Source organism: Amblyomma americanum, chromosome 1 (assembly GCF_052857255.1).
Source record: "Amblyomma americanum isolate KBUSLIRL-KWMA chromosome 1, ASM5285725v1, whole genome shotgun sequence".
Taxonomy (NCBI): domain Eukaryota; kingdom Metazoa; phylum Arthropoda; class Arachnida; order Ixodida; family Ixodidae; genus Amblyomma; species Amblyomma americanum.
The window spans coordinates 285,177,402-285,199,865 of NC_135497.1; the positions used below are offsets into that span (position 1 = coordinate 285,177,402).

Below are 22,464 nucleotides of genomic sequence, written 5' to 3' on the forward strand. Positions count from 1 at the left end.
TTTCGTGTAGCAAAGAAAAGGCAATGGCGCGGGAATCCTGACACTCGAACTGCCACTGTCTCAGTTTCGGGTTGATGGCGGACGATGTCTCTTCTCATCGACGGCAGCTGATGTTATCGCTTTAGGGTGTCATTTACCTTCCAGACGTGCTTTTAATATAACTCAATAGCACAACCATGTTTCATCCACACCGCGCAAGAGAAACGACTGACGAGAAAGACGAATGCTGCAGCACATGTGACAAGCGCTGTTAGAAGTCAACTGCACCAAGCATCACGAATAACAGCCCATTCAGGCATAATTTGCTACAGTACGAAGCAGTACTTGATACACTAGCTCCGTCGAAAAAGTAGTACCGTATACCTTAATTTTGGATGCGCTAATGTGTACCAACAGAACACCGACGGCACCCCACCATATTGTGGCCTCGCCCCCACTCCGGTTCGGTCTAAACATAATTCGGTAAAATGGTTACTGCTAAGTCAGCTGCCTAATGAAGGCTTCCACTTATTCTTTCTTAAATTTATACCCCATTGATGGAATAACTTGGGCTTAGAACGCGACAACATGCATCACAACAAAGAGCAGAGTTGACGACGCTAGCGCAACGGGACGACACAGAGCTGAGTAGACGAGGCTCCATACGTACTGTGTGTAGCGATGTTCTGTCGTCTGCTAGTGTCGTCCAATAGCGATGCAATGGAGCCTCATTTTTGAAACGTCTTTCCCGGGGACTTTGCTGCTCTCCTCATGCAGTTGACGGCGCAACAGGTAGGCATTGTCATGAAAAAAGACGAGAGCATCGAAAAGACATGGTGCTAAGTGGAAAACGAAAACTAAAACAGAAAAGCCGCGCTGAGGTTCGATTTCATGCACTGCCAAAGGCTGACTTCCGGGACATGCTGCCCAACTTCCGGTGACTTCACTTTCGGGCGCCCGATGCGGCATTCAGCCCCCTAGTGGAGATCAGTGGGTTTCTTTGCTTGTCGTCTGTTGTAGTTGGCAATAATGGATCCTGACGTCGAGGCGCGACTGCTCGCTCTTACGGCCGCGATGGGCATCGAGCCCTATGCGTTCACGCCGTACCGGCTGAAGGCCAGCGACGACAGTAGCGACTCGGCGAGGCACTGCGTGTGGCTTCGGAACTCCCGACAGAAGGAGGCGACAAAGGAAAATTGAAACCATATGCGCGAAGGCAATGCCCTGGCTCGCGCTTGCCCGAGAGGATCGCGCGGCGGCACGAGCAGACGATTTGCACGGCTACCGGAAGTGTGCCTGTGACGTCGTGGCTGCCGTGGCTCCAGCGGATGACCGCGTGTGGTGGCCTAGCGACGTCACGGCACAGGACTATTGACGTCTATTTTCACTATTTTACTTTCAGAACCAGTCATTATATAAGAAAACATCAATCGGCTCACAAATTAAAAAAGCACGGTTTTTAAAAATTCATAATAAATTGTCGGCTCACTTCCGAACACTCATACATAGTGTGTATGCTTCTTAGCATCATTTCTAAGCATTGAAAACATTTGCAAGCGACTTTTAAATCATTACATATTCCCTTTAAGAGTCGATTTGAAATAGTTTGGCGCATCCGCGTTACGAAGCACCCTATTTTTCAGCGTACGCTATTCCTGTGCGTATGTTCGCATACGCTGCAGCAAAACTGCTTGCCCCAGTTTTGTACAAGTAGAGGTAACTGGCGTTTTTCTAGAAGATGAAAGTTGATTACTTCTTATCAGCGGATATTTATTAGTAGGGTATTTAGGTAATTTGTGTGAAATAAAAATTGACCCCACAAAATGCATGTAGGGCGGAAAACATCACAAATCACTGTCTGTGCTTTTCAGTGTTGCTCTCGAACGGGTTTCTGCCGAGTAACCTGTTCGAAGGCGGTCTGGTCAACCTCGGCTCCTACGAGCAATGTCTTCGCACCAGCGCGGTAAACAGAGTGGGCGAGAAAACCATAAGGGGCCAGTATTGTTCTTTGCACTTCAAGCCGCCTGTCGAAGCCTTCAAGTCACTTCTCGCCAGGTTCAACGAGGTCGGAGAACTTATGGTAAGTGGTGCTTACTCCCGGTTTTAATCGCGAAGGTCATCTCAGAGCGACCATTTCAAACGACACTATGTAACAGAACGAGTCAGAAGTTCTTTTCCTAAGTTGTGTGCATCTTCGGTTACTCTTTTTAGCGTATTATACTTAATAATAACATGAGGCGCGGCCTGCGAAGTCAAGAGAGTTAAACAGCCACATCCTCTCACTCGCACTTCTTGTTGCTATGTTTTTGCACCGTACCGCTGTTCTGTATACTGAGCTGTTCCCAGTAAAACAGCTCCGTGCCCTTTTTCTGCTGAGAAGGCAAAATATTGTGGATTTTTTAAAACTCCACTGACGGATAAATTTTCCTTTTAAAGAAGCATCACTTGGTCAGACCAACGCAAGTCGGTAAACACGATTTATCAGAATGTTTTGATATATGACAGGTGAATTTTTTCTTCTATACAAGTAAAAACTAGCGAACTCTATATTATTTGGTTTTTGAGAATACATCTGAATTTTTTCGTGGTGGCAATAGCCATTAGGGGTGAAGATGACCGGGCGATGACTTCCCCTTTGTGTTCTATGTTGACCTTCCTGTATTCAAGAGCACTGTTGACGATTTCACATGTATTCCACCGACTTTCACGAAATAGAATTGCATAATATTGTTTTTTTATTAAGTAAACTTTTATGAAAGGTTATACTACTAAGAGGAGTTTTGTAGAGTGGAGTTTCATAATGCGGAAGTCACATTAAAGGGAGATGAAGTCAAGTATAGTTAATACTGCACGAAAATATATTCAACGACATTTAAATAAACTTTAATTGAGCAGAACTTCATTGTAGAGAGCTCCTGCCAAATGGGGTCCGCAGAATGAAATCCCGTAAATTGGAGCCTAGAACACTTGTATTGCTTTGAATGCGCATTTAGGCGCATTTGTTTTTTGGAGCAAATCGCCTTCGGCGCGCCTTTTTGTCTCTTCCCCGCTCTCAATGTAACTGGTAATATTTGTCATTATATTAGGTTACAGTTTAAGACTGCATTGAAGCTGCGCCCGCATTCAGGACCGTAAACAGGATTCCTCCATGACAAAGAAGCATTACGTTGTCAAAAGTTTTTTGCTACCTGAACAATAAGCAAATCACAAGAAAAATTTATAAGCTGCTCAATTTTAATGCCTGACTTGTTTCATATAACCAGATATTAAAACGTTGATTGTGTTTACTGTCGTCACTCGCCAGCGGAGTAATGCATGACGCCCTGGACCGCGGCCCAGTGTTACCAAATGCTGTTTTTTAAAGCTGTATCCGACTATAGAACCACAATGGGTGAATTTTGGCTCGTGTTTGCTTTTGTAGCCGTCGCCTGCTTGGTTCATCTTGCTCATTCTGATTTAAGGGACGGCAGAGATCTCTGATTAATACTTAATAACCAAGTCAACTTGACCAGAATTACCTAAGATTTATTATGTTGTAGCCAGCGGTGGTGAAGTACAGAAGACTGAGCCTTCTGTATTTTTGGGTCTTTATTAACAAATGAATTTACTGGAGACTGACAGAAAGGAGCAATAATATTTTGTAAAGTCATGGAAAAAAATTTGCGACATGCTGGTGCGCGAAAAAAAACATTTCTGCGAGGTCAGACCAACCAGTTCAATGAAAATCCTGACAGCATGAGGGAAGATGCATGTTCCATCCGCTGGAGCGAATAGGTACCCGCCGACTGGGTATCGTGACAATACAGCGGCCATGACTTTACAGTTAATTCGACCAGCTACTGCTGCGAGCATATTCACTGCAGTCCCCAAAACAGAATTGAATGAGCCCTGAAAGTCCGCACTGCTGTGTACGACAATGCGTAGGAAGCCACCCTTCAATTCCGTCGTACGCAAGAAGAAAAATGCTTTCACCAAATTTTGCCCGAAACTTGCGACTGTGGGGTCTTCTGATTTTCCGATCTCGCAACTTAACGCACACCTGCCCCCCCCCCCCCCCCAACCCCCCTCCCTCCGATCATTATGCGTGCATCTTAAATGAAGAAATAGAAGCAATAACCAGCAACGAAATAGACCGGAGGAGTAGGCAGTTTCTGGCCTCCCCGCGAAAGCAAGATAAATTACCTTTTTTTTTTTGTGCAGGGACGCGAAAACCCACTCACAAGGACGTCCCGCGAGAAATTCGCAAGCACAGATTTTCGCGTCGGGATCTGCACCCCGTCGACGTGCTCCGAAGAAGATCTCCAAGTAGTGACCAGGAAAAGTGCGTATATCGGATGACTGCACGCCAGAATGCTCAGGCAAGGCGTTGTAATTGTTGACAGTTCTGTGTCATAACCACTGGGTGATAACGTGAGGCCTAGGGACTACTGTAACACGGAAAGAATGTGCACAAGCATCACAAGCCCAGGGTATCTGGACAAGCACTTCTAGTTTGTGCGGCTGCCAATACGTGTTGCATGTCGCTGAGCATCAAGAATTAACACGAGATTTACTGCGGGAATTTTACATACAAGTTATTGCTTTATTGTTTTGGGGGCAAACAACCCTTAATAATCTAAATCGCTTACACATACTAAAAAAAAATGCATTCGCCTTATAGCAGGAGTCGACCCGCAAGCGCACACAGGCTATTATTTCATCTACAGTTGAGTCTCCTTATAACGAAGTTGAATGTACCCGGCTATTACTTCTTTATAGCCGCAGCTTCGTTATAACCCGCGTTGACCGAGCTTCCAAGGAGAATCCTCATTCCTGTTTTATATCAATTATTTTGCTATAAACTATTGAGTTATAACGAGGTTCGACGGTAGTTTAATTTAGCAAGTGTGCATGATCTTTATTTACATGCATTGGCGAAAGGTATAAACAACAACCACAAAATAGTCACCAATAACTAAAATCTATAGAGCAGTTAATCATTTCAACATGTGCACGTGACACACGTTTCCCAGAAGTCTGTAAGATCCCTTAATCACGAAGTTTCGGTCAACAAATGCTACGTTATTCTCCACCAATATAATCAAACAACCTTGAACTTAATCGAATTCACGTAAGCCACGCTGGCATCTCCGAAGTTAAGTTTTTTCTTTGAGCAAGTATCAGCCAGCTAAAATTGATTAACACTGCCCAAATAAGTATTTGCCATTTTCCTGTTAAACCAATTGCCCCTTTAACGGTGTATATGTGCTTTGCGTTCTGATTAAGAAAAATTTCTTTCTTTGTATTTACTCTACTTAATATAGAATTGTATCAATTCCACAAGAAAATTTTGTAAAACTTAATTCCTATGCATGCGGCGACCGTAATAACGAACCGCACGACCGCCATTTTTGTTACAACGGTGTGCGTTTTGTTCAGTGAAATCCAAGAGTACCTGTTTTGATTGAATACGAACCTGTGGTCACTGTGTGCCACGAAAAAAATGGGGCTCTAACTCAATCAAGGGTCAGTTCTTGTTCGATCCTCCTCCGCTGTTTTACAGCAAAAAAAAAGGAATTTAATTTTAATGACTCATGCATCTCAGTGATTCCCTATGGCCGTCATAACTGTTCTGTGTGAGCGCAGGAAGTATTTTATGAGTCAGATTCTGCAGCGCGTAGGAAGAGTAAGCCATCAGTACCAACATATTGGCGCACCGTTTCATGGGAAGCTTTAGTTTCGTGTTGATTACAAAAGAAAATATTACTATTTCAGTTAAGCGGTGTTCGACATTTGCGGCCGGCAGATGGCGGCAGTTTGTGATGTCCAGGAAAGCTGAGCATGTAGTTTCCACCTCTAAGGAAGACAAGGACAATTCGTCGTGGTGAAATGAACGTAATCAACAAAAGTTCTTGCGGTACTTATAAACTGAGAAAAAAAGAAACAAAAGCCGGTAATCAAAAGATGGCTGCCGGAAAAGGAGCGAGGCACATTGTGCGCGCCTACTGCACTGTACAGTCGCGCTCAGTATGAACTGCAACGCGACGGCGAGGCGAGCGCTGTTTTTCGCAGTCATAGGTCGCCTGGCACAAGCAGGAATATTGAAGAGCGCCACATGCCTTCAATTTTCAGTGGGATTAGCCTCTTACAGGAGCTGCGGGGCGCACGCTGTCCCGTAAGTCATGCACTTACAGTAATTCATGCGTTACAGGTCGCGTAGAACGCGCCTGTGCTCGTCCTGTCTTCTTTTTTTTTGGATTCACAGCCATACACGCGTTCCCATTAAACACGGTCTCTATTATTTTTCTTGAACATGCGCGGACCATATTACCAAACCGCACGTGTGCCATTTTTGTTACAACGGTGGTGGCACGTTGCTTATGGCGTCATGCGCTTTAGAAAAAAGTCACCGGGCAGCCTCATGCGGTGAATTTTTTTCTGCGTGAGGTTTCCTCTTATTTACTTTGCTTCCTTTTGTTGTCTTCAGTGCTCGGCCAGTACGGGTTCGACTCCACAGTTAGAAGCTGCCGTACGGACAGTCCGAAGAACATCACAAAGCTCCAGGCAGCGTCAATGTGAGCATTGCCCATCTTTACTCATCGTCATTGGTCTCTGCTACAATCGCTACCAGTTCTCGACTGCTAGTAGCGCAACGCCTTTGCCGCGAGTCAAGATAAAGAAAATGCCGTAGAGAGTTCTCCGTGTACTCCGAATGCACGGAAGTGCACAAAACGTGCTGTAGTTTCGCAGTACATCTCTTATTTCCATTGGACGCAATCGGGCGCGGGTAGCAAGTCGACTTAATGTGATTTCCACGTTTCAATGTCGGCATTTGGTGGAAACAAAGCAGGATCGGCATCGTCAGTGGCTTTGCGTGCCGCGAAATGTGCACCCCGGAATGTAGCGCATGCTCGCTGCATTAATATCCAAAATATCCTAGCCTGTCGTAGCTCTCCTATGAGATGAGAAACGATAGCTGGCCTGCTCATTTTTATTGAGGACAGTTTATTGGGTGCCGGCGTGGAACAGAGCGCCGCCTTGAGGATGTCGATCCGGCTTCGCCAACAGCCTGCAAGCTCGGGAAAAGTGGTTACTCTGGACCTGGTAATCTAAGCATGCTTTCCTGGACCGATCTTGCTATGAATCATGCACCTGTAACGCATGAGCTGTAGGTATAGTAGCAGTTGCTCATCTATGCACATATAGAAGAAAAAAAGAAAAACAACCCTCCATCCTCGTAGTCATCTCGATCTCGTCATTAACGTAACCCCGGCGAAATGCAGTTCAACTCAACTGTCTCTAAAAAAAAAAAAAAGCAACGTATTACACCTGCCTGCGCGCTGGCCCACTGAAGTGCCTGACTTTCCTACGGCGCACAGCTGAGTTGTTGTTAGATTCCTGGCATCACATTATTTTGCGATCCGGTGTAAAGCTGCGCCGGGACAGAGCAGATGTTGCGAAGCCTGGAAAGTTGGCACAGACTGGATGAGAATTGGTTGATAGGTCAGTTGGATCATTCACCTTTAGATATGAAAAGTTTTGTGCATTTTAATCTCTCGCAGTAAAGTACAGCACTCGAAGCACAATTTGGCGCAATCAGCGGTAAGTTCATGGCTATTCTGTCAAACTAAAAACACAATAACTGCTCACACTGAAAAAAATTGGCTTCTAGAAAAATGCGGAACTGTTTATGGAATGTGGTTCGAAGAATCAGCGCTTGGTCTTTAAATATAGCTCCGATACGTTCCTACTCTTTGAAAGGTGACAATAGAGTTCATGAGCGTTACAAAACAACAAATTTCGCAGTCATAGTGTCTTGTTCCTTACTCGTTGCCTCCGTAGTATTATTACTCAGTAGTACTCAGTAGTAATATAAGAAAAGGAGTGCCCGTGCTAAACAATTCATCCCTTTTTCATCGTAGCCTTATTTTAATCAGAGTAATATTGACAGACTCGTGGTGAGGGCTATGTGGCATCAGTAGGCTATAGAGTATATATGCGGCCATATTATTACAAAGGAACGCCTTTTACATCGTACTAAAAGCCTTATCTCGAGCAGAAAAATTACACCATAACCCTAGTTTTACTTCATTTTATGTCCTGTCTTTCCTCGTTCTGTTTCCAGGGCAGTTCTGGGAACTGTGGTTCTTACGGTGGTCGCGGCTACGCTCACCGAGTGGGTCGTGCAGGCACGGGCTGCTGGCACCGTGAAACGAAAGGGTAAGAGATACGTGCTGAAATCATGGCGGAAATAACTTCGCAACGAATTTTCCGTAAGCGCGAAATGTGATTGAATACCTTTCTATGACGCTCTATAACACCAAGAATGTAGGGAGGAAAGGCTAGGAGACGCTCTCGCTATCCGATTCCTTCATCCATGAAACCAAATGACCGCGCAAGCCACAGAGTGCTTTTAATTCTTGTGTTGCTGTTCTGGTTTTGCTCATATGTTTCTCTCGGGCGATCACAGGGTATGAGAAGGCTTAAGGTGGCGTTGTAAAGTCGTTCGGTCGCATAACTAGCATAAAAGCAGTGATTAGAAAGCTCAGGTTACACGCGTAAACAAACTTTTGCAAAGTTCGCGTTTCTGCTTGCTTTGGTTTTATGAGGTTTAACCTCCCTAAGTTACACATAGGCTACGAGGGACGCTGTAGTGGAGAGCTCCGACTAATTTCGACCACCTCGGGATCTTTAACGCGCAATGACATCGCACAGCACACGTGCCTCTAGCACTTCGCCTCCAACGAAATGGGACTGCCGCTGCCGGGATCGAATCCGCGTTTTCGGGTCATCAGCCGAGGGCCATAACCACTAAGCCACCGCGGCGGCGGCATTCTTGTTGATGAATTTGATCTTTGTCGAAATGAAAATGGTAGGTATCCGAGGAAACTGTCCATTGAGGTCCGTGTACAAACAAACGCAACAAAGTTAGGAAGATTTCATTTACAATTAAATATAATTTCCCCCAGTTAATCAGCCTTTTTGTAGAGCGAAACAAATCGGACTATGCCTTCCTCCTTCTCTTCAGAAATGGCTTGTTAGGCTTCATAACAGCGACGAGTTCTATCGTTTGCCTTTTACACTCATCAGAATGCAGCCGTCGCTGGCGATAGCCTGAGACTTTAAGATAAGCCGTGCACACTTGGAGGGCAATAGCGTTGTGAGCGCGTGCAAATCTTGTGACACGCGTACTATCACGATGGAAGGAAACGCGAACCGCACAGCGCATACGCGCTCCGCTGTTCGTAGTTTTTTTCCGATCACGTTTTAACCTGGGTGGTTAAAAAAACTCGTTAGAGGCGTCCTAGAATGCGTCAAGGGCGACTCTAACGTATTTTTTGCTACCACCGAAGCAAAAGCGTGGTGAAAAGAAATGCGAAAAGCGGAGCCCCCAGGCTCCGCTCTGTTCCCATTTCCTTCCATCGCTCCTTACGTGCGTTTACATGTTAAGCGCCAAATTTTTTCTCCCCAGTCATGAAGTAACAGAGGACCTTAGAAATTAACGTAAGTATTACCTGAGGCAGCGAAAATGGTCGACGGCCAAAACAGGAAGGCAAATGCCGACAAACAAAAAAACCGACGTAAAGATGAACGACTGGAATTCTGTCGACGTCCACACATCGCCGCTTGCGCCGTCCCAGAAGTGAGTCGGTAAGCAAGCGGTTTTTCACATCTCTAGCTGGCAACGCTCGCCTGGAAATTGCGCAGTCGCGGGCGCGTCGAGCCGCCAAGTGATGGATCGGCATACAGCTTTCGCACTGGCCCGCTGCCCGAGCCAGTGGTCGCTGCGACAGCTTTACACTCCCGTGTTCGTGCACAATAGCGGTGCCTGTAAATAGAGGCGCGTCTTACGTCATCCGAAGCGCGGTAATCAGCAGCAGATGTGGACTGTCGTAGCAGGCATTCGGAAAACGGTTCCGCTAGCTAACGACTCTGAATACTTCCGCAGAAATTTCAGAGATTTTAGTCTACCAGAATGAATTCAAAATTGTATGGTGTATTTTTTCCCCGGTGAATGCGCTTGTCTCGGGAAATTCCCCGCTGCGTGTTCAAGTCATGATTGCAGCTCTGTCACGCAGCTGATAGAACGGAAGCAACAGAAGATAAGAGAAACGAAATATAAGAGCACATCACACATACAAATGGGCAGCGGCCTTGGCGTGAGCTTTCAGCCCCCATGTCTTGTTGATGATGGTGATGGCCTCTGGCTGTCCTAGTAAATTTTTCTTCTTCTTTCTTCAATGGCTGAAGGTCTCGCCATAAGCGTCAGTGCTTCCTTATATCTCTCGCCTTTTATTTCCTGCCTTGTTGGTAGAAAAGTTGAGCTTCGGGACTGGGAGTTCGTCGCCTGGGTGAGGGGAGGTTTTTTGCAGAGCAGATGTTCGTGACCTGTTTGCCGTTAGAGTGTCGCAGTTGGTGGTGGTGTTTTAGCAATAGCTACGAAAAATCGCTCGGCTACTGAGCCGGAGGGCTGGACTCGAGCCCGGCAGCGGCGGCCGTGTTTCGGCGGAGGCGAAACGCACAAAGGCGCCCGTGTGCTGTGCGATGTCAGGGTCCGTTAAAGCTCCCCAGGTGGTCGAAATTAATTCTGGAGCCCTCTACTATGGCACTTCTTTCTCTCGTTCTTCTTTCACCATTACCTTCCTTCCTTTCATTAAGGCGTGTTTCGGGCGTGCACCGAGGTGTGAGACAATTACTGCGCCATTTCTTTTCCTCAAAGAGTAATTTTAAATTTTCATGTGATGGTGAACTATTTCCCAATTGCAACTTTACACGCAGCGTGTGCAGCGATTCAAAAACCAATTAGCTCATTTTAAACAATTTTATCTTTACTCACAAACGTAAGAAAAACGTATGTTGAATAACACTCGGTGACCGCCAAATTCAATACGCCAGCTTGATTTTCACATAATGTCCCGCGTAATTCAAAAACTTAAGTTGCGAGAAAAGCTCTTCGTGCCAGCTAGTTTGTCTTCCTGCTCTTTCTTTTCCTCCGAGAGTAAGAACCGACCGTTTCTAGTGACCTTTCCCACCCCGTTCTTTGTTGCCTCCACCAGATGGCACGGCACTGGGCACTCTCCTCTACTTCTCCGCTCTGAGCAACACGCGCTACCTGCTGCGCACCGAGAACACGGAGAAGAACCGGCCGCTGCTCTTCCTCGGCGGCTTCAAGGTGGTCCTCATTCTCTGGGTGATCTACGGGCACTCCTACATAATGGTGCAGCTTGAATTTGCCCGTGAGTAAAGCGCGGACTCAAAACGGCCCGTGTACGTTGCGTGCGATACGCTGGCAATGTTGTTCTCGAGATTCACATATAATCTCACTTTCCACGTTTGTAGCTTCACCGTCTTTGTCCTGGTATTGCGGGATTGCCTGCTTACGCCAGTAGCTAGGCATACCTGCACAAACATGCCTTCTTATGGGAACCAGTTTTTCGGCTACAAAAAAAAGATACAAACGATAAAAAATTAGCCACGTTGATTGCAGCAACTTTAAATCTGTCGAGCACATTTCGAAATGAGGAACAAGCAAGAGTTGCATTGCGTGCTTTAACGTACCGGCAGACACGGTATAAGAAAACCTCACGGACGGCTCTTGGCCTTGCACTGTGCAAATATATCGTTCGTCTCCTTTGCCCCTTCCAGCTCCCCCCCCCCCCCCCCTTCAAGCGCGCTGTCATTTTCTTCTCGTTTTTCTCTTACAGAGGACCTATTCGAAATCGGCGCTGTTTTCAGGAAGGTCGCTTCACAAATCATCCCAAACGGTTTTCTGAGCGTGTCCACATTCCTGTATCTAAGGTGAGAACTGAAAGGCAAAATAAACTAGTGTGAAATGAGTAAAGAATTAGAGGCGAGACATTGCCGCGAGAGCAATGAACCATCGTGTTTTTCGTTTTTCAAAATTTTTAATCTTGGTGGTTTGTCAAATACAACGAGACACGTATCTCGATGCACCTTGTGAAGCACGAATTGTCCCGAACGCGTAAAATGTTAGGGCCGTGTTTATTTAAGTGTGCTAGACAGTGTGTTCTCGAGGACCCTTCGTAATGCTCGAAAAAAGGCTATATTTTATTCGTCACTTCATTTTGTCACTTACCAAGGAAGAGCCGTCACAGAGAACACATCGCGTTAGACACCAGGCAACGCGGCCGCTTGCTGAAATTCAGAGGCTCCGGACACAGAAGAAAAAGCTCATTAGAGCTTTTACAAGTCGAGCTTTCTCGGGCAAAAATTTTAAAAATTGGGAAATTGTAAGACACTGTTGTGGAAATATTGATGGTAATGGTCCATTATTCTGATATGTAGCAAAATATTTCTTCTTAAATGTTTCCATCGATCGCATCGAACAGTTAAGACTGCCGTAGAAAACCAATGGGGAACGCTTCTGACGATAGCAAAAACGTGAATAGAAAAAAATACAAGACTGCAGTAGGATGACCTGCGGGTATTTTGATTGTTATAGTGAAATCTTACATTACATAAAAAAATTGCGTTCACAAACAGTTTCCTGTTCAAAAATGCTTTTGTCCAGAATAGCTTGGTATGATTTGCACGTAACGTGCTTCAAAGCAGGCTTCAGACGTTTCAGGTTTCACAACTCAGAAGCAATGTGTACTGTACAAGCATGATGAGCTGGGCTAGTCGGTACGAGTCCATATTGCACAAAAACCACCGCACGAAACTGGAAGAAAAACGGCGATAGCGCTGTGTGTCGTACGCTGGTTTTTCTCAAGTATGGATTTATGAGCATCGTGAAAAATGCTGAAGTCGGGCGAAATTGCTTGTGATTGTTGCTGAATCAATTCCCTCAGCAGCTCTTGCTGCTGCCCGACGCAGCTATACTCTGTTCAAAAGCAGGTTTTCTAGACATCCGTTCTCATTGTTTTCTCCCTCTCTTCAGTGGTTTCGCCCTGACGTTTTCACTGCTTGGCTTCCGGCAAGGGTTGTACAAGCAAAACCTTCTCGTCGTTTTTATTATCGGCTGCTGCAAACGTTATATCCGGTGCGTACGATAAAATCTTTTTTCATTAATTGATTCCAAGAAGTATACAGTTAACTGAGTTGGAGTGACTACGGAGTTACGTCAGTGGGTAACTTAGCCCGTAACTGGGTGTCCACTGAAGTGATGCTTATTTCAATTACTTTTTATATGAAGCGAAATGTGGTCTTTCTCTGGCGGCTGTGTTTTGCTCTTTGCCTTGCTTTCCATCTTGTGGCAGAATGAAAAGGCAGCAAGTCGTTACAAGGCAACCCAGATGAGCTTAATTTAATATCGGAGGCTCTCTAAACAGTTCACTGACCTTATTTTTTCCCTTTTTGGTGAAAATCTGCAAGGACGCACCTATGCTGCCAGTAAGTTCGTATCTGTAGCAAGGTGCTGTCGATATCTGCTCTAGAAACGCCGTATTTCAGTTGTGTAAATCAGGTTTTTGAACACCACTCCACAAGAAACACTACGCGTCCTTTCATTGCGTGCTCTGTGCGACCAAGCATATATAAACATGTAACAGCATTACTGGTTTATTCACAACGTCCAGGCTTACAATACCAGTAATTGGAGTCATCCTGGGCACATTCTTGCTGCCTCTGCTAGTCGACGGTCCCGCAGATGAAGAGTTTGTGGGGAGCGAAGTGCAGGGCTGCATCACGAATTGGTGGACCGTGTTCGTGCAAGCCAACAACTTCAACTCGATGGATGACATGGTACGTACAGACACTACTGCCAGTGCGTACCAATGTACGCGGCGTTAGTTCAGCCTACTGTGTGGTTTTATTTCATCGCACTTTATCAATGGCGCACATTCTTCATTATGCGCATGAAATGAAGTAGCGCACGTGATACGGTAGTTAAAGTGCACCTGCACTGCAACATTGAAACTGGTGCAGTCCAGAGGATGTTTTACACAGTTTCAGCGCGCACTCGCGGCACTGAAGCTCCTCGGTACTTACTGCGATCACACTAGTGAAGATGCCGCAGAAGCAATAACATTCCAGAACCCATGACCTTAATACTGCGCTCCTTACATGCGCAAATTCGGATTGATAGCATCTGCGGTTATGCACTATTTTGGGGTGTGCACATAATGCTCACATGGTAAGAGGTGTATTTTCATAGCTATTAGCTCACGCGGTGTTCCAAGTTCAGCTGATTCTCACAGCGCAACGATTGCCTTTGGTGTGCTTAGCTACATCGTTTTCAAGATTTAGCTAAGTACCGACAGTTGCACTGCATAACTGAACTATTCTGCGCGGCTGCGAAGCTAAAGAAGAAGGCACAATAAATTCGTGAGATATGCAATGTCGTGCTGATCAACTCGGAAAGCAGCAGCATTCGATTGAACTGAGTAATCCTTTATTTCCAAGTACGTTGCTCCGTACTGTAGTGCGCGATAGTCAATTCACTGGTCATAACAAGGCTACCCAATGTACGACGAAAAAAATCTTTCCGTGAAGTTTTTTGTCAGAAAAGTGGTGATTGAAATACCCTATACGCATTTCCAAGGTTATACGTGCGTAAATCGTTGTGGGGTGTCCACATATGAAGCGATGCTATGGTACAACCGCGGACACTTAAACGAGGCCGTTCCCTCACGACGCAAGAACCAGGACAGCGCATGAGCAGAGAACGCGTGAGGGCACTGCGCGTGTTGTAAGAAATTGAACGCTTCGTTTCACTTATTTCTGCCTTCGTAATATTTTCAGTGCCTGCAACATCTGTGGTACGTCAGCGCTGACATGCAGCTTTTCTTCTTCATGGCACTTCCTCTGACGCTCATATTTGTCAGGTAAGCCTGCTTTAAAAGTTGGAGCTCACGACTAACGGCTCACTACGAACCTATTGGCGCCTGGCTCTCTGCCTCCATTTTATTAGTTGAGACATTATTCGGGTGACTGCTTTTAAAGGAATTTGATAACAGTCCTATTCGCAGCTATATTTCAAGGCAGCACTACTTTTCGGTTCGCAGGTGTTGGGATTCGTATACGATGACTAAAAGGTTCAAATGTCACAAAGTATTATGACAGCAGTGGAGCCAAAGCACTGGCAGGTTTCATTCCTAAAGAGTGACGTATCATCTGTTAGGGATTCATGAAAAGGTAATTTTTTTCATGGCTCCATGCAGGCACCCGAAAATAGGCTTCGCTCTGTCTGCTGCGGCAGCTGTGGGGTTCACGGTGCTGACAACGCTGCAGATTTACTATTGGGACGTCGCATACTCCATGACTCTGGCGACAAATGATCAAAGGTGAGCAAATGAGAGAAGTTCGTTCCTCGCATCATTACACATTATGAAGTGATTCATTCCCTGTAGGCTCTATTTTAAACTTACCGTCACGCGCACATTTTCATCCCAAAACGCCATCGCGTAAAAATGAGCGTTGTATGTTCATGACGGTGCCATTATGAGAGAAATGAACACTTGTCAGGGCAATAGAACTGCTATTATATTGTGTTTAAATAATAATGAAGCAGTCGTTTTTTTAACGCTAACTATTGTTTATTCTTTCTCTATTATATTTCTTTATTGATTTTTATTTTATAACTACATGGTATGCTTTCATTTTGCTTTCAGAAAAACGTATCTTTCTCTAGAGCTGATCTATTATAAGCCTTTCACCCACGTCGGCACCTACGTAGTTGGCCTTGTAACAGGTTATCTCGCCCTGGAATACAGAAACAAGCCTATTCACAAGGTGAGAGTCCATTATTTAAACATTAATCTTTACGCAATCATTACATTGCGAAGTGCGTTTTAAAGTTGTCACGTTTGTTACGGACACTTCTTTGTCATACAGTATGCTGGGGTATAATGCAAAGCAGGGAGTAATACTGAAAAAAGTGCTCAACCGAAAAGTGGTACAAAAAAAGGATGATAACACAAATCCAAAGCTCCGCTGCTGAGGTATCAGTGTCAGTAAAGAAAAAGCCTCCCAAACGCCTTAACGCTAATTGGAATCGTTCTGATGACAAACAGGTACCTTTCGCTGAAAACGCGGCTTTTACGATCTTTAAAAGGTCAAGCGAAAAAGTGCAGGAATCACTACCGCCGGTTGTTTTCCTAAGAAAACTGCAGTAACATAAAGGCAGTTATTAGCGCACGGGTTACTGAGGTTAGGATGTACCCCTTTTCACTTCCAGGTGGCGATCGCAAAGTCCTTTTCGATTTTGACTTTACGAATTTGAATCGAGTGTCGGGAAAAACTTTACATTCGCGGTCTAGTTTTCTCAGCAATAAATGCGTGTGTTGCTGCCAAACAAAATAGCCGAGGAGAGCCGCGCAATCGATATTTTTTAAGTACATAATTTGGAAGGAGCTTTCCTCAGTGTCGCTTTAAGTTTACCTTCAAAGACAGTACTACAGCTTAATGTCATGAATGTATAAAACTACCATAATTATATTAGCACCCACGTTAGAAAGGCTGTACGCCAATTTGAATGAATGCTTTTTGCCCTCGAAGGAAAGTAATTTGGACAAAAATAATGTATAATGTATTAGAAATTTAGTTAGGTATGTGTGCGGATTATTCACCTTTACACACGTTACCGAGGAAAGAATGAAATTCTTGTGAGTATAACGAGCGGCGAACTCTACAACGTAGTCAGGAGAAGGGGACATTGCGCGGACATTAGCCTCTAAAGCACTCGTAAAGAATGACTGGCTCGCACTTGTTCTACGTGTCAGTAACGTAACAGGACTTTTCAGTTTGAGCCCTCCCGCAGCGGATTCATTTATTCTGTACATTTCCTCGTTTCAGATATTAGAATGAGGCATTTCGCTAGCAATTTCGGGGTATATATATTCCACGTATTCTGTCGGTCATCCTGGAGTAAGTTGAAAATTGCGGTGCTTGGCCTTCAGAACGTCTTTTTTGTTTTATGCCTCGATATTTTCTTTAACTGATTATGTGTTCTTTTATACCAGGCTTGTTTTTTTTTCTAAACAGCTGTAGCTGCACTCGATTTGCGGAACACAAACATAATATTTCGTCCTGCCAACCTTTCCAGGCTGTCCAGGCGGCTCAGTGGCTGATGTCCATTGGGTTGGCATGCTTCGTGATGTTTGTGACGGTGCACTGGAACAGAGGCAACCCCCCTAGCGACGTGGTAAACGCCCTGTACGGCGGCTTCCACCGCCTGCTCTGGGCGCTTGCGCTCGCCTGGCCCTCCTTCGCCTGCGCCACTGGACGAGGAGGTGGGCATAGGCACGAGCTATGCTCTGTTCAGTGGTTGTTTCGAGGACATGCGAACGAGCAAAGGGACGTCGTGCTGACTATACAGAGTGTCTGTATGCTGTCTGCACGGCCGATATGAGGCGGCTTAGTCTACTGCGTGATAGAGTGTGTCGTCGTTGAAATTTTATTTTTTGCATAATTATACAGGATGTGCAGCGGGCACCCTGCGAGCCATGGCGGCGCATATGTACGCGTACTACAAGAAAATGCTCAAGCACAACGAATAGGTGCTAAGATCTTATCGTTAGTACTTAGGATGCGTTTTGTTTAGACCTTGTATTTGCATGTAAGGTAGAAGTGACATGAAAAATTAAGACAGCCAATAAATGACTTTATAGGTAAAAATACAAAATCTGAGCCGTCATTCCGGAGGAATTATTCCCTACATAAACAAGTACGCACCGTGTTGGCAGCAAGGCAGCAGCGAGGTAGAAGATCGTCGATATTATGCGGAGTGTATTGCTGTAACCCTTGACAACCCGCCTTGTGGACAGACATAGGTTGTTGAGCATTCTACTATGCTTGCATGATCAAAACGCGGGAGAGGGATGCGGTGCGCAAAGGTGGCTTAGTCGTTCCTACTTTACTTTTACGGAAAAGAATGAAGCATTGTCTCTATACTCTAAAAAAAATTGCAGAGGTCGTTTCACATGTCTGCTCGTTGATGGAATGACTCTTGAATATATCAGTAACAAGAAAATGCGCATGGACATAATGATTGAAAATATTTCAAGCCCAGCGCAAAAACCAAAGGCAGTGGTGCAATACAAGGCAGTGGTACAAGGCAGTGGTCCAAGGCAGTGGTCCCTGTGCGCCAGCATTCGCGCAGCCCGACTACTTGCTAGCCTTTTAGAAGTAATTTTAAGGCGATAGCCATTAATGGGTCATACTCGCGGCGTCTGACCGTCCGTCCGTCCGTGCCCTGGAACGGTGCCAGCTGTGGCCTCTCCCCTTTACACTCTCTCAGCAATCACGTGATGGCACAGCGGCGTGCGCGGGAACGCTCCTTTGTCAGACGTCTCGTTGCAGCAGTCGAGTTGGTCGGATGGCTCCCAAGCGGCCCGGTGTTGATTCCACGGCAAGCGGTTAAGTGAAGAGCCCCAAGAATGTGGATTCCCCCGCTACCAAACGCCAGAAGAATGAGCGAATGTGCATGCGGCGGGCTAACATGTTACCGAGCACCAATGCCAGGGAAGCGGAAAGGCATGGTATAGTCAGTCCAAAGGGCACAAGCTTTCGCGTAACACACTTTATAATTTACGAAGTTTCCTTGAATTTTTATTTATTCCAACGCTAGTGTAAGCGAGCTTTCCTGCAACTTAGCACCAGCTAAAACCGCTTGTCCATCCCCCCCCCCCCCCCCCCCCCTCAGTGAAGAAAAAAAAAAGATACTGGGGACATTACCACGACTAAGGCCGTAACTGAGAAGATGACATTGTTCTGACGGCAGACGAAAGAAAAACTATCTGCTGATATATTGACTTTGTACTATTACCTTCTGATCTTACGATGTGAACTCCTCCCTTTTGTCCCTCTATAGTCTGCGTACTGGCTACTTCACATTTTACCGCACAAATTTTATCTCAGAAGAGTACAATCCAGGGACTTGTGGGCTATCGGTGACTGCCCGTTCAAATAACCAGAAAGATTTGTCAACATGTGCTGCTTCGTAGGCCAGAGCTTGGCCAAATGGTGCCGCAGAAGAGCGAATGCTCTTGCCATCTGTATTGTTTAAGCACGGATCAATTCATTATAGTCTAAAGGCAATTGCATTTTTTTGTGCTTGACTTTCATTCACAGGAATCTTGAATGGTTTCCTCTCATGGAAAGCCCTGAGGCCACTGTCCCGTCTCACTTACTGCACCTACCTCGTCCACCTCTGGTTTTTCCTGATTCGCATGGGGAGCCTTAAAACATATTTTGATCTCGGCGAATACGTGCAGGTAAGTCTTTGCGAAAAAACTCCAGTGCGAGATTGATAGTTTCAAATAAATTCTTTAAGTGCATTTTTCAATGGCCTGAAAAGACACGGCGTGCACAACCGCAGTTGCAGTGAAAACTGTCGCGACCACAAAGTTTATCGACCCACTTTACCCCCTTAAAACAAAGCGGATGAAGTCAGTTCGATATCCGTTTCATTGGCGTCGTATTCTGTGTCTACTAGTAGCACACGGATGGGATAAATCGTCGCATACAATATTGATTGCAGTATAAGCTCTGAAACTACGAAGCACTTACCGAAGCTACATAAGGGAAACCTCGACCCGGACCCCTCTCCCCCCCCCTAGTTTCGAACCATGTTTCTTCCCTCAGTGGATCTCTTTCATATATATTAATCTGTTTCACTTCAATGTTGTGCGCCCGAGTAATGATGGAACAGTAAATTCTTAACTCAATACATACCGTAGTTCGTGTGTTCTGTGAAGCAAAATGTATCAATGAGTACGTGCGCCTGTGAAGCAGCATCATGTGTTTTGAATGTTTCGTCCTAATTATGGCCTCACCGGCCATTAGTATAACGAGGAGAAACTACAACGTGAGTAAGCCAACATAACGATTTATAAAGGGCTGCATTGAGAAAGCTGTCCTCGACTTTTATGTAATAAGGCGCTTTTTGTAAGATCATAATTAAGCATTAAACGATTACAAAAGTGAGCAGATCTGCAAACTGGCTCACTATTGAACTTCACTCACTTTCATTTCATTTCATTCCTATGCTCACTGGTATGTGTGCTGGATTTTGCTGTTGAGAGGGCTTAATTTTTGTTCAAAATAGTCCTGGAAGAATTATGACAAACTTCAGGAATAAATCGCGGATGATGGAAGGGCACCTTTAATAAAAGTACAAGTTGAGGCATCTTCATTATAAACTGCAATGCCGAAAGTGCAAGACATATTGATACTCATGTAATAACAAATTGGTGCCGTGTGTTTCTTTCAGCTGATGACGTCGCTGGGGATATTCTGCTACAGCGTATTTTTCGGCTACCTGCTGTATTTGTGCTTCGAAGCCCCAGGCTACCACCTGCAGAGGATTTTGTTCAACATCCCCACCAGCTCCAAAGAGTCGCGGGAAAAGAGCGATGACCATTCAGGCACTGAGGTTGACATCGAGAAAGCCAGCTGCAAAATCAACAACAGCGACCACGGCGGAAAATCCAGAAACCTGAAGCCAGTCGATAATCCGGGCTTCGAAACAGACGCCGAGAAGTCGCGCCTGTAATTCAAGATTTGGCTGTTGTGTGTTTTCCTGCCAGCACGTTCTTTGTTGAAAATTGTCTATGATTTAAGGTGATTTAACAAGCTACTTGCTCTACCTATGTCGCCACCTGAAATTTCCGAGCATGTAAGGTGATGTAGGGAACTAATTACCCTGCTAGTGCCGCTGCCTGGTGCACGGTGAACCTTGGTTCATGACGTAGATGGATAGGTGCGTGATACTGTGCTCTGATACTGACTGAGAAAGTACGTTAGCGCGCACCGTCTCCCCCCCCCCCCCCCCTTGTTCCCGTGCGCGCTTTTGGCGACACTTTTCGTAAGTGCGGCTGGTCGGGTACTTGTATATATTGCAAGCATATGAAATTGTTTCATGAGCAGTTGACTCCGAAAAAAGATAGGGATGTTTAAAGACATATTTGCGGATTTGTTTTAGTGTTTTGAAAAATGTCTGCGAGAAATGGGATATCGAGAAGTATAGCAGGTGTCTAGAAATTTGTGGAGCGCCCGGGACATGGCACTACAGCCGCCCTTCGTCTTGCACACGGCCAATTGATGAAAAAAGAAGGTATGGGACGTCACTGCTGCAAGCGCAAAGCGTTAAAGTTCATCGTATGGAACCTTCTTTAGAGTTTCCCTTGGCAGTACACCAAAGTTATCACGAGGAAGCTTCTACTGAGGTGCATCTTTGTACGTGGTATACATGGTATACATTGTGACAGCCCCTATGGCCACGGGAACCGCGCACAAGTGGCAGTGAGGTGTCACGTTTTATAACGAGTGTCCATCTGTCCGGCCAAGAGAGGGAAATTTAACTTTATTTTCTCTGGGCGCGGCGTCTCCCTTAGTATCCATTGCAGGACGCGGAATCGGCAAACTTGGAATCACCATAACTGAATAAAAGCCTTATTTGCGGTAATTTTGTCCCCCCTCGCAAGCACTAAAATTCCACAAACGAATTAACTGAAAAGGTTACGCTTGCCTCCTCAGGCACATTTTCATCCACTCCTCTCTCAATAAGTACATTTTCATATGCGGCTGTATTTTTCAGGTTCATGGTGATTTTGCTCTTCACTTCATTTTCATTGAAGATTGTCTGGTTTCGGCCCTCTCTTTCTGATCTGGAATGGCTGTAGCTATTTCGACACAGAAACTCTGACTAAACTAATACTTCGCGCATCATCTGAAAAATACGAAATTTCAACATTTTGTTCATAAAGAGACATCTGAAGCAAATGTATAGTTTTTACTTTTTTTGCAGTGTATTGTTAAATTTATTTCGAGTGGAATGAATCACGGCTCTGTGGCGACAAGTTTTATTCAAAGCGAATTATTTTTCCCAAATATGCTGTCACATGCTTACTCAGTCTTGTTAGCCATGCACTTGGTGATCAGCACAAAATGTTATCGCACTTGGTCAAGCAGGCGTTTAAAACGCTATGTGCCTAGTCTGCGTGCAAGTTTTGTCGTGCTATTGTTCATATTCATTGACCAGAAAAGTTGGACGAATCTTCTCCCCTCCCCTTTTGTTTTGTTTCTTATTCACTGTCGCATGTATTAGCAGAGTTTACGCGGTAAAAGCAACAAAAGAAATTGTACTAGAATACTTGGGCATGTGATTTCTACGATCGGCTGCATACATTGTAGTACTCAAAATTGTACCCTTCGACACGAAGGGCCGCAAAAAAAAATCAATGGTTCAGTGTGTGCAGAAAAGCAAGGATATTATTTTGCAGTAGTCACTCCACATTTTGTGTAACTGTCACTTCAAGGAGAAAGGTGATCTAGTCATGAGGCGCAAGCCTCTTCGAGCCTTCTTTTTTGTTATGGTACAGAATTTCTGAAATAAAATACCTGTGGACATCACCTGTTTGTGGTATTGCATTTTAACTTCAGCTCTAACGGTATTTCTACACAGTCGATACGATCTTCAGGATGAGCTCAATAATCGTGTTGTTGAACGAATGTCGTAAGCATTCAGACACTTTCTCCACAATATTCAGGATACAAGGTGCGATTACTAGGATACAATTGACAGTAGAACAATGACCAATATGC

The 22,464-nt window shown here is 45.1% G+C and overlaps 1 protein-coding gene across 1 annotated transcript in view; it reads left to right on the top strand.

Annotated features, from left to right (window-relative positions):
- LOC144115213 (nose resistant to fluoxetine protein 6-like) overlaps positions 1-22,259 on the top strand; it is a 30,272-nt gene extending 8,013 nt beyond the window's left edge. The window contains exons 2-15 of the mRNA XM_077649491.1: positions 1,851-2,059; positions 4,180-4,300; positions 6,446-6,533; positions 8,084-8,178; positions 11,016-11,195; positions 11,664-11,757; positions 12,860-12,961; positions 13,497-13,662; positions 14,662-14,744; positions 15,081-15,203; positions 15,531-15,651; positions 16,964-17,150; positions 18,991-19,133; positions 20,132-22,259. Coding sequence (XP_077505617.1) covers positions 1,851-2,059; positions 4,180-4,300; positions 6,446-6,533; positions 8,084-8,178; positions 11,016-11,195; positions 11,664-11,757; positions 12,860-12,961; positions 13,497-13,662; positions 14,662-14,744; positions 15,081-15,203; positions 15,531-15,651; positions 16,964-17,150; positions 18,991-19,133; positions 20,132-20,413 — 1,994 coding nt within the window. The 3' untranslated portion in view covers positions 20,414-22,259. The remainder of the gene's footprint in view (positions 1-1,850; positions 2,060-4,179; positions 4,301-6,445; positions 6,534-8,083; positions 8,179-11,015; positions 11,196-11,663; positions 11,758-12,859; positions 12,962-13,496; positions 13,663-14,661; positions 14,745-15,080; positions 15,204-15,530; positions 15,652-16,963; positions 17,151-18,990; positions 19,134-20,131) is intronic.
- The last annotated feature ends 205 nt before the right edge of the window (positions 22,260-22,464 follow it).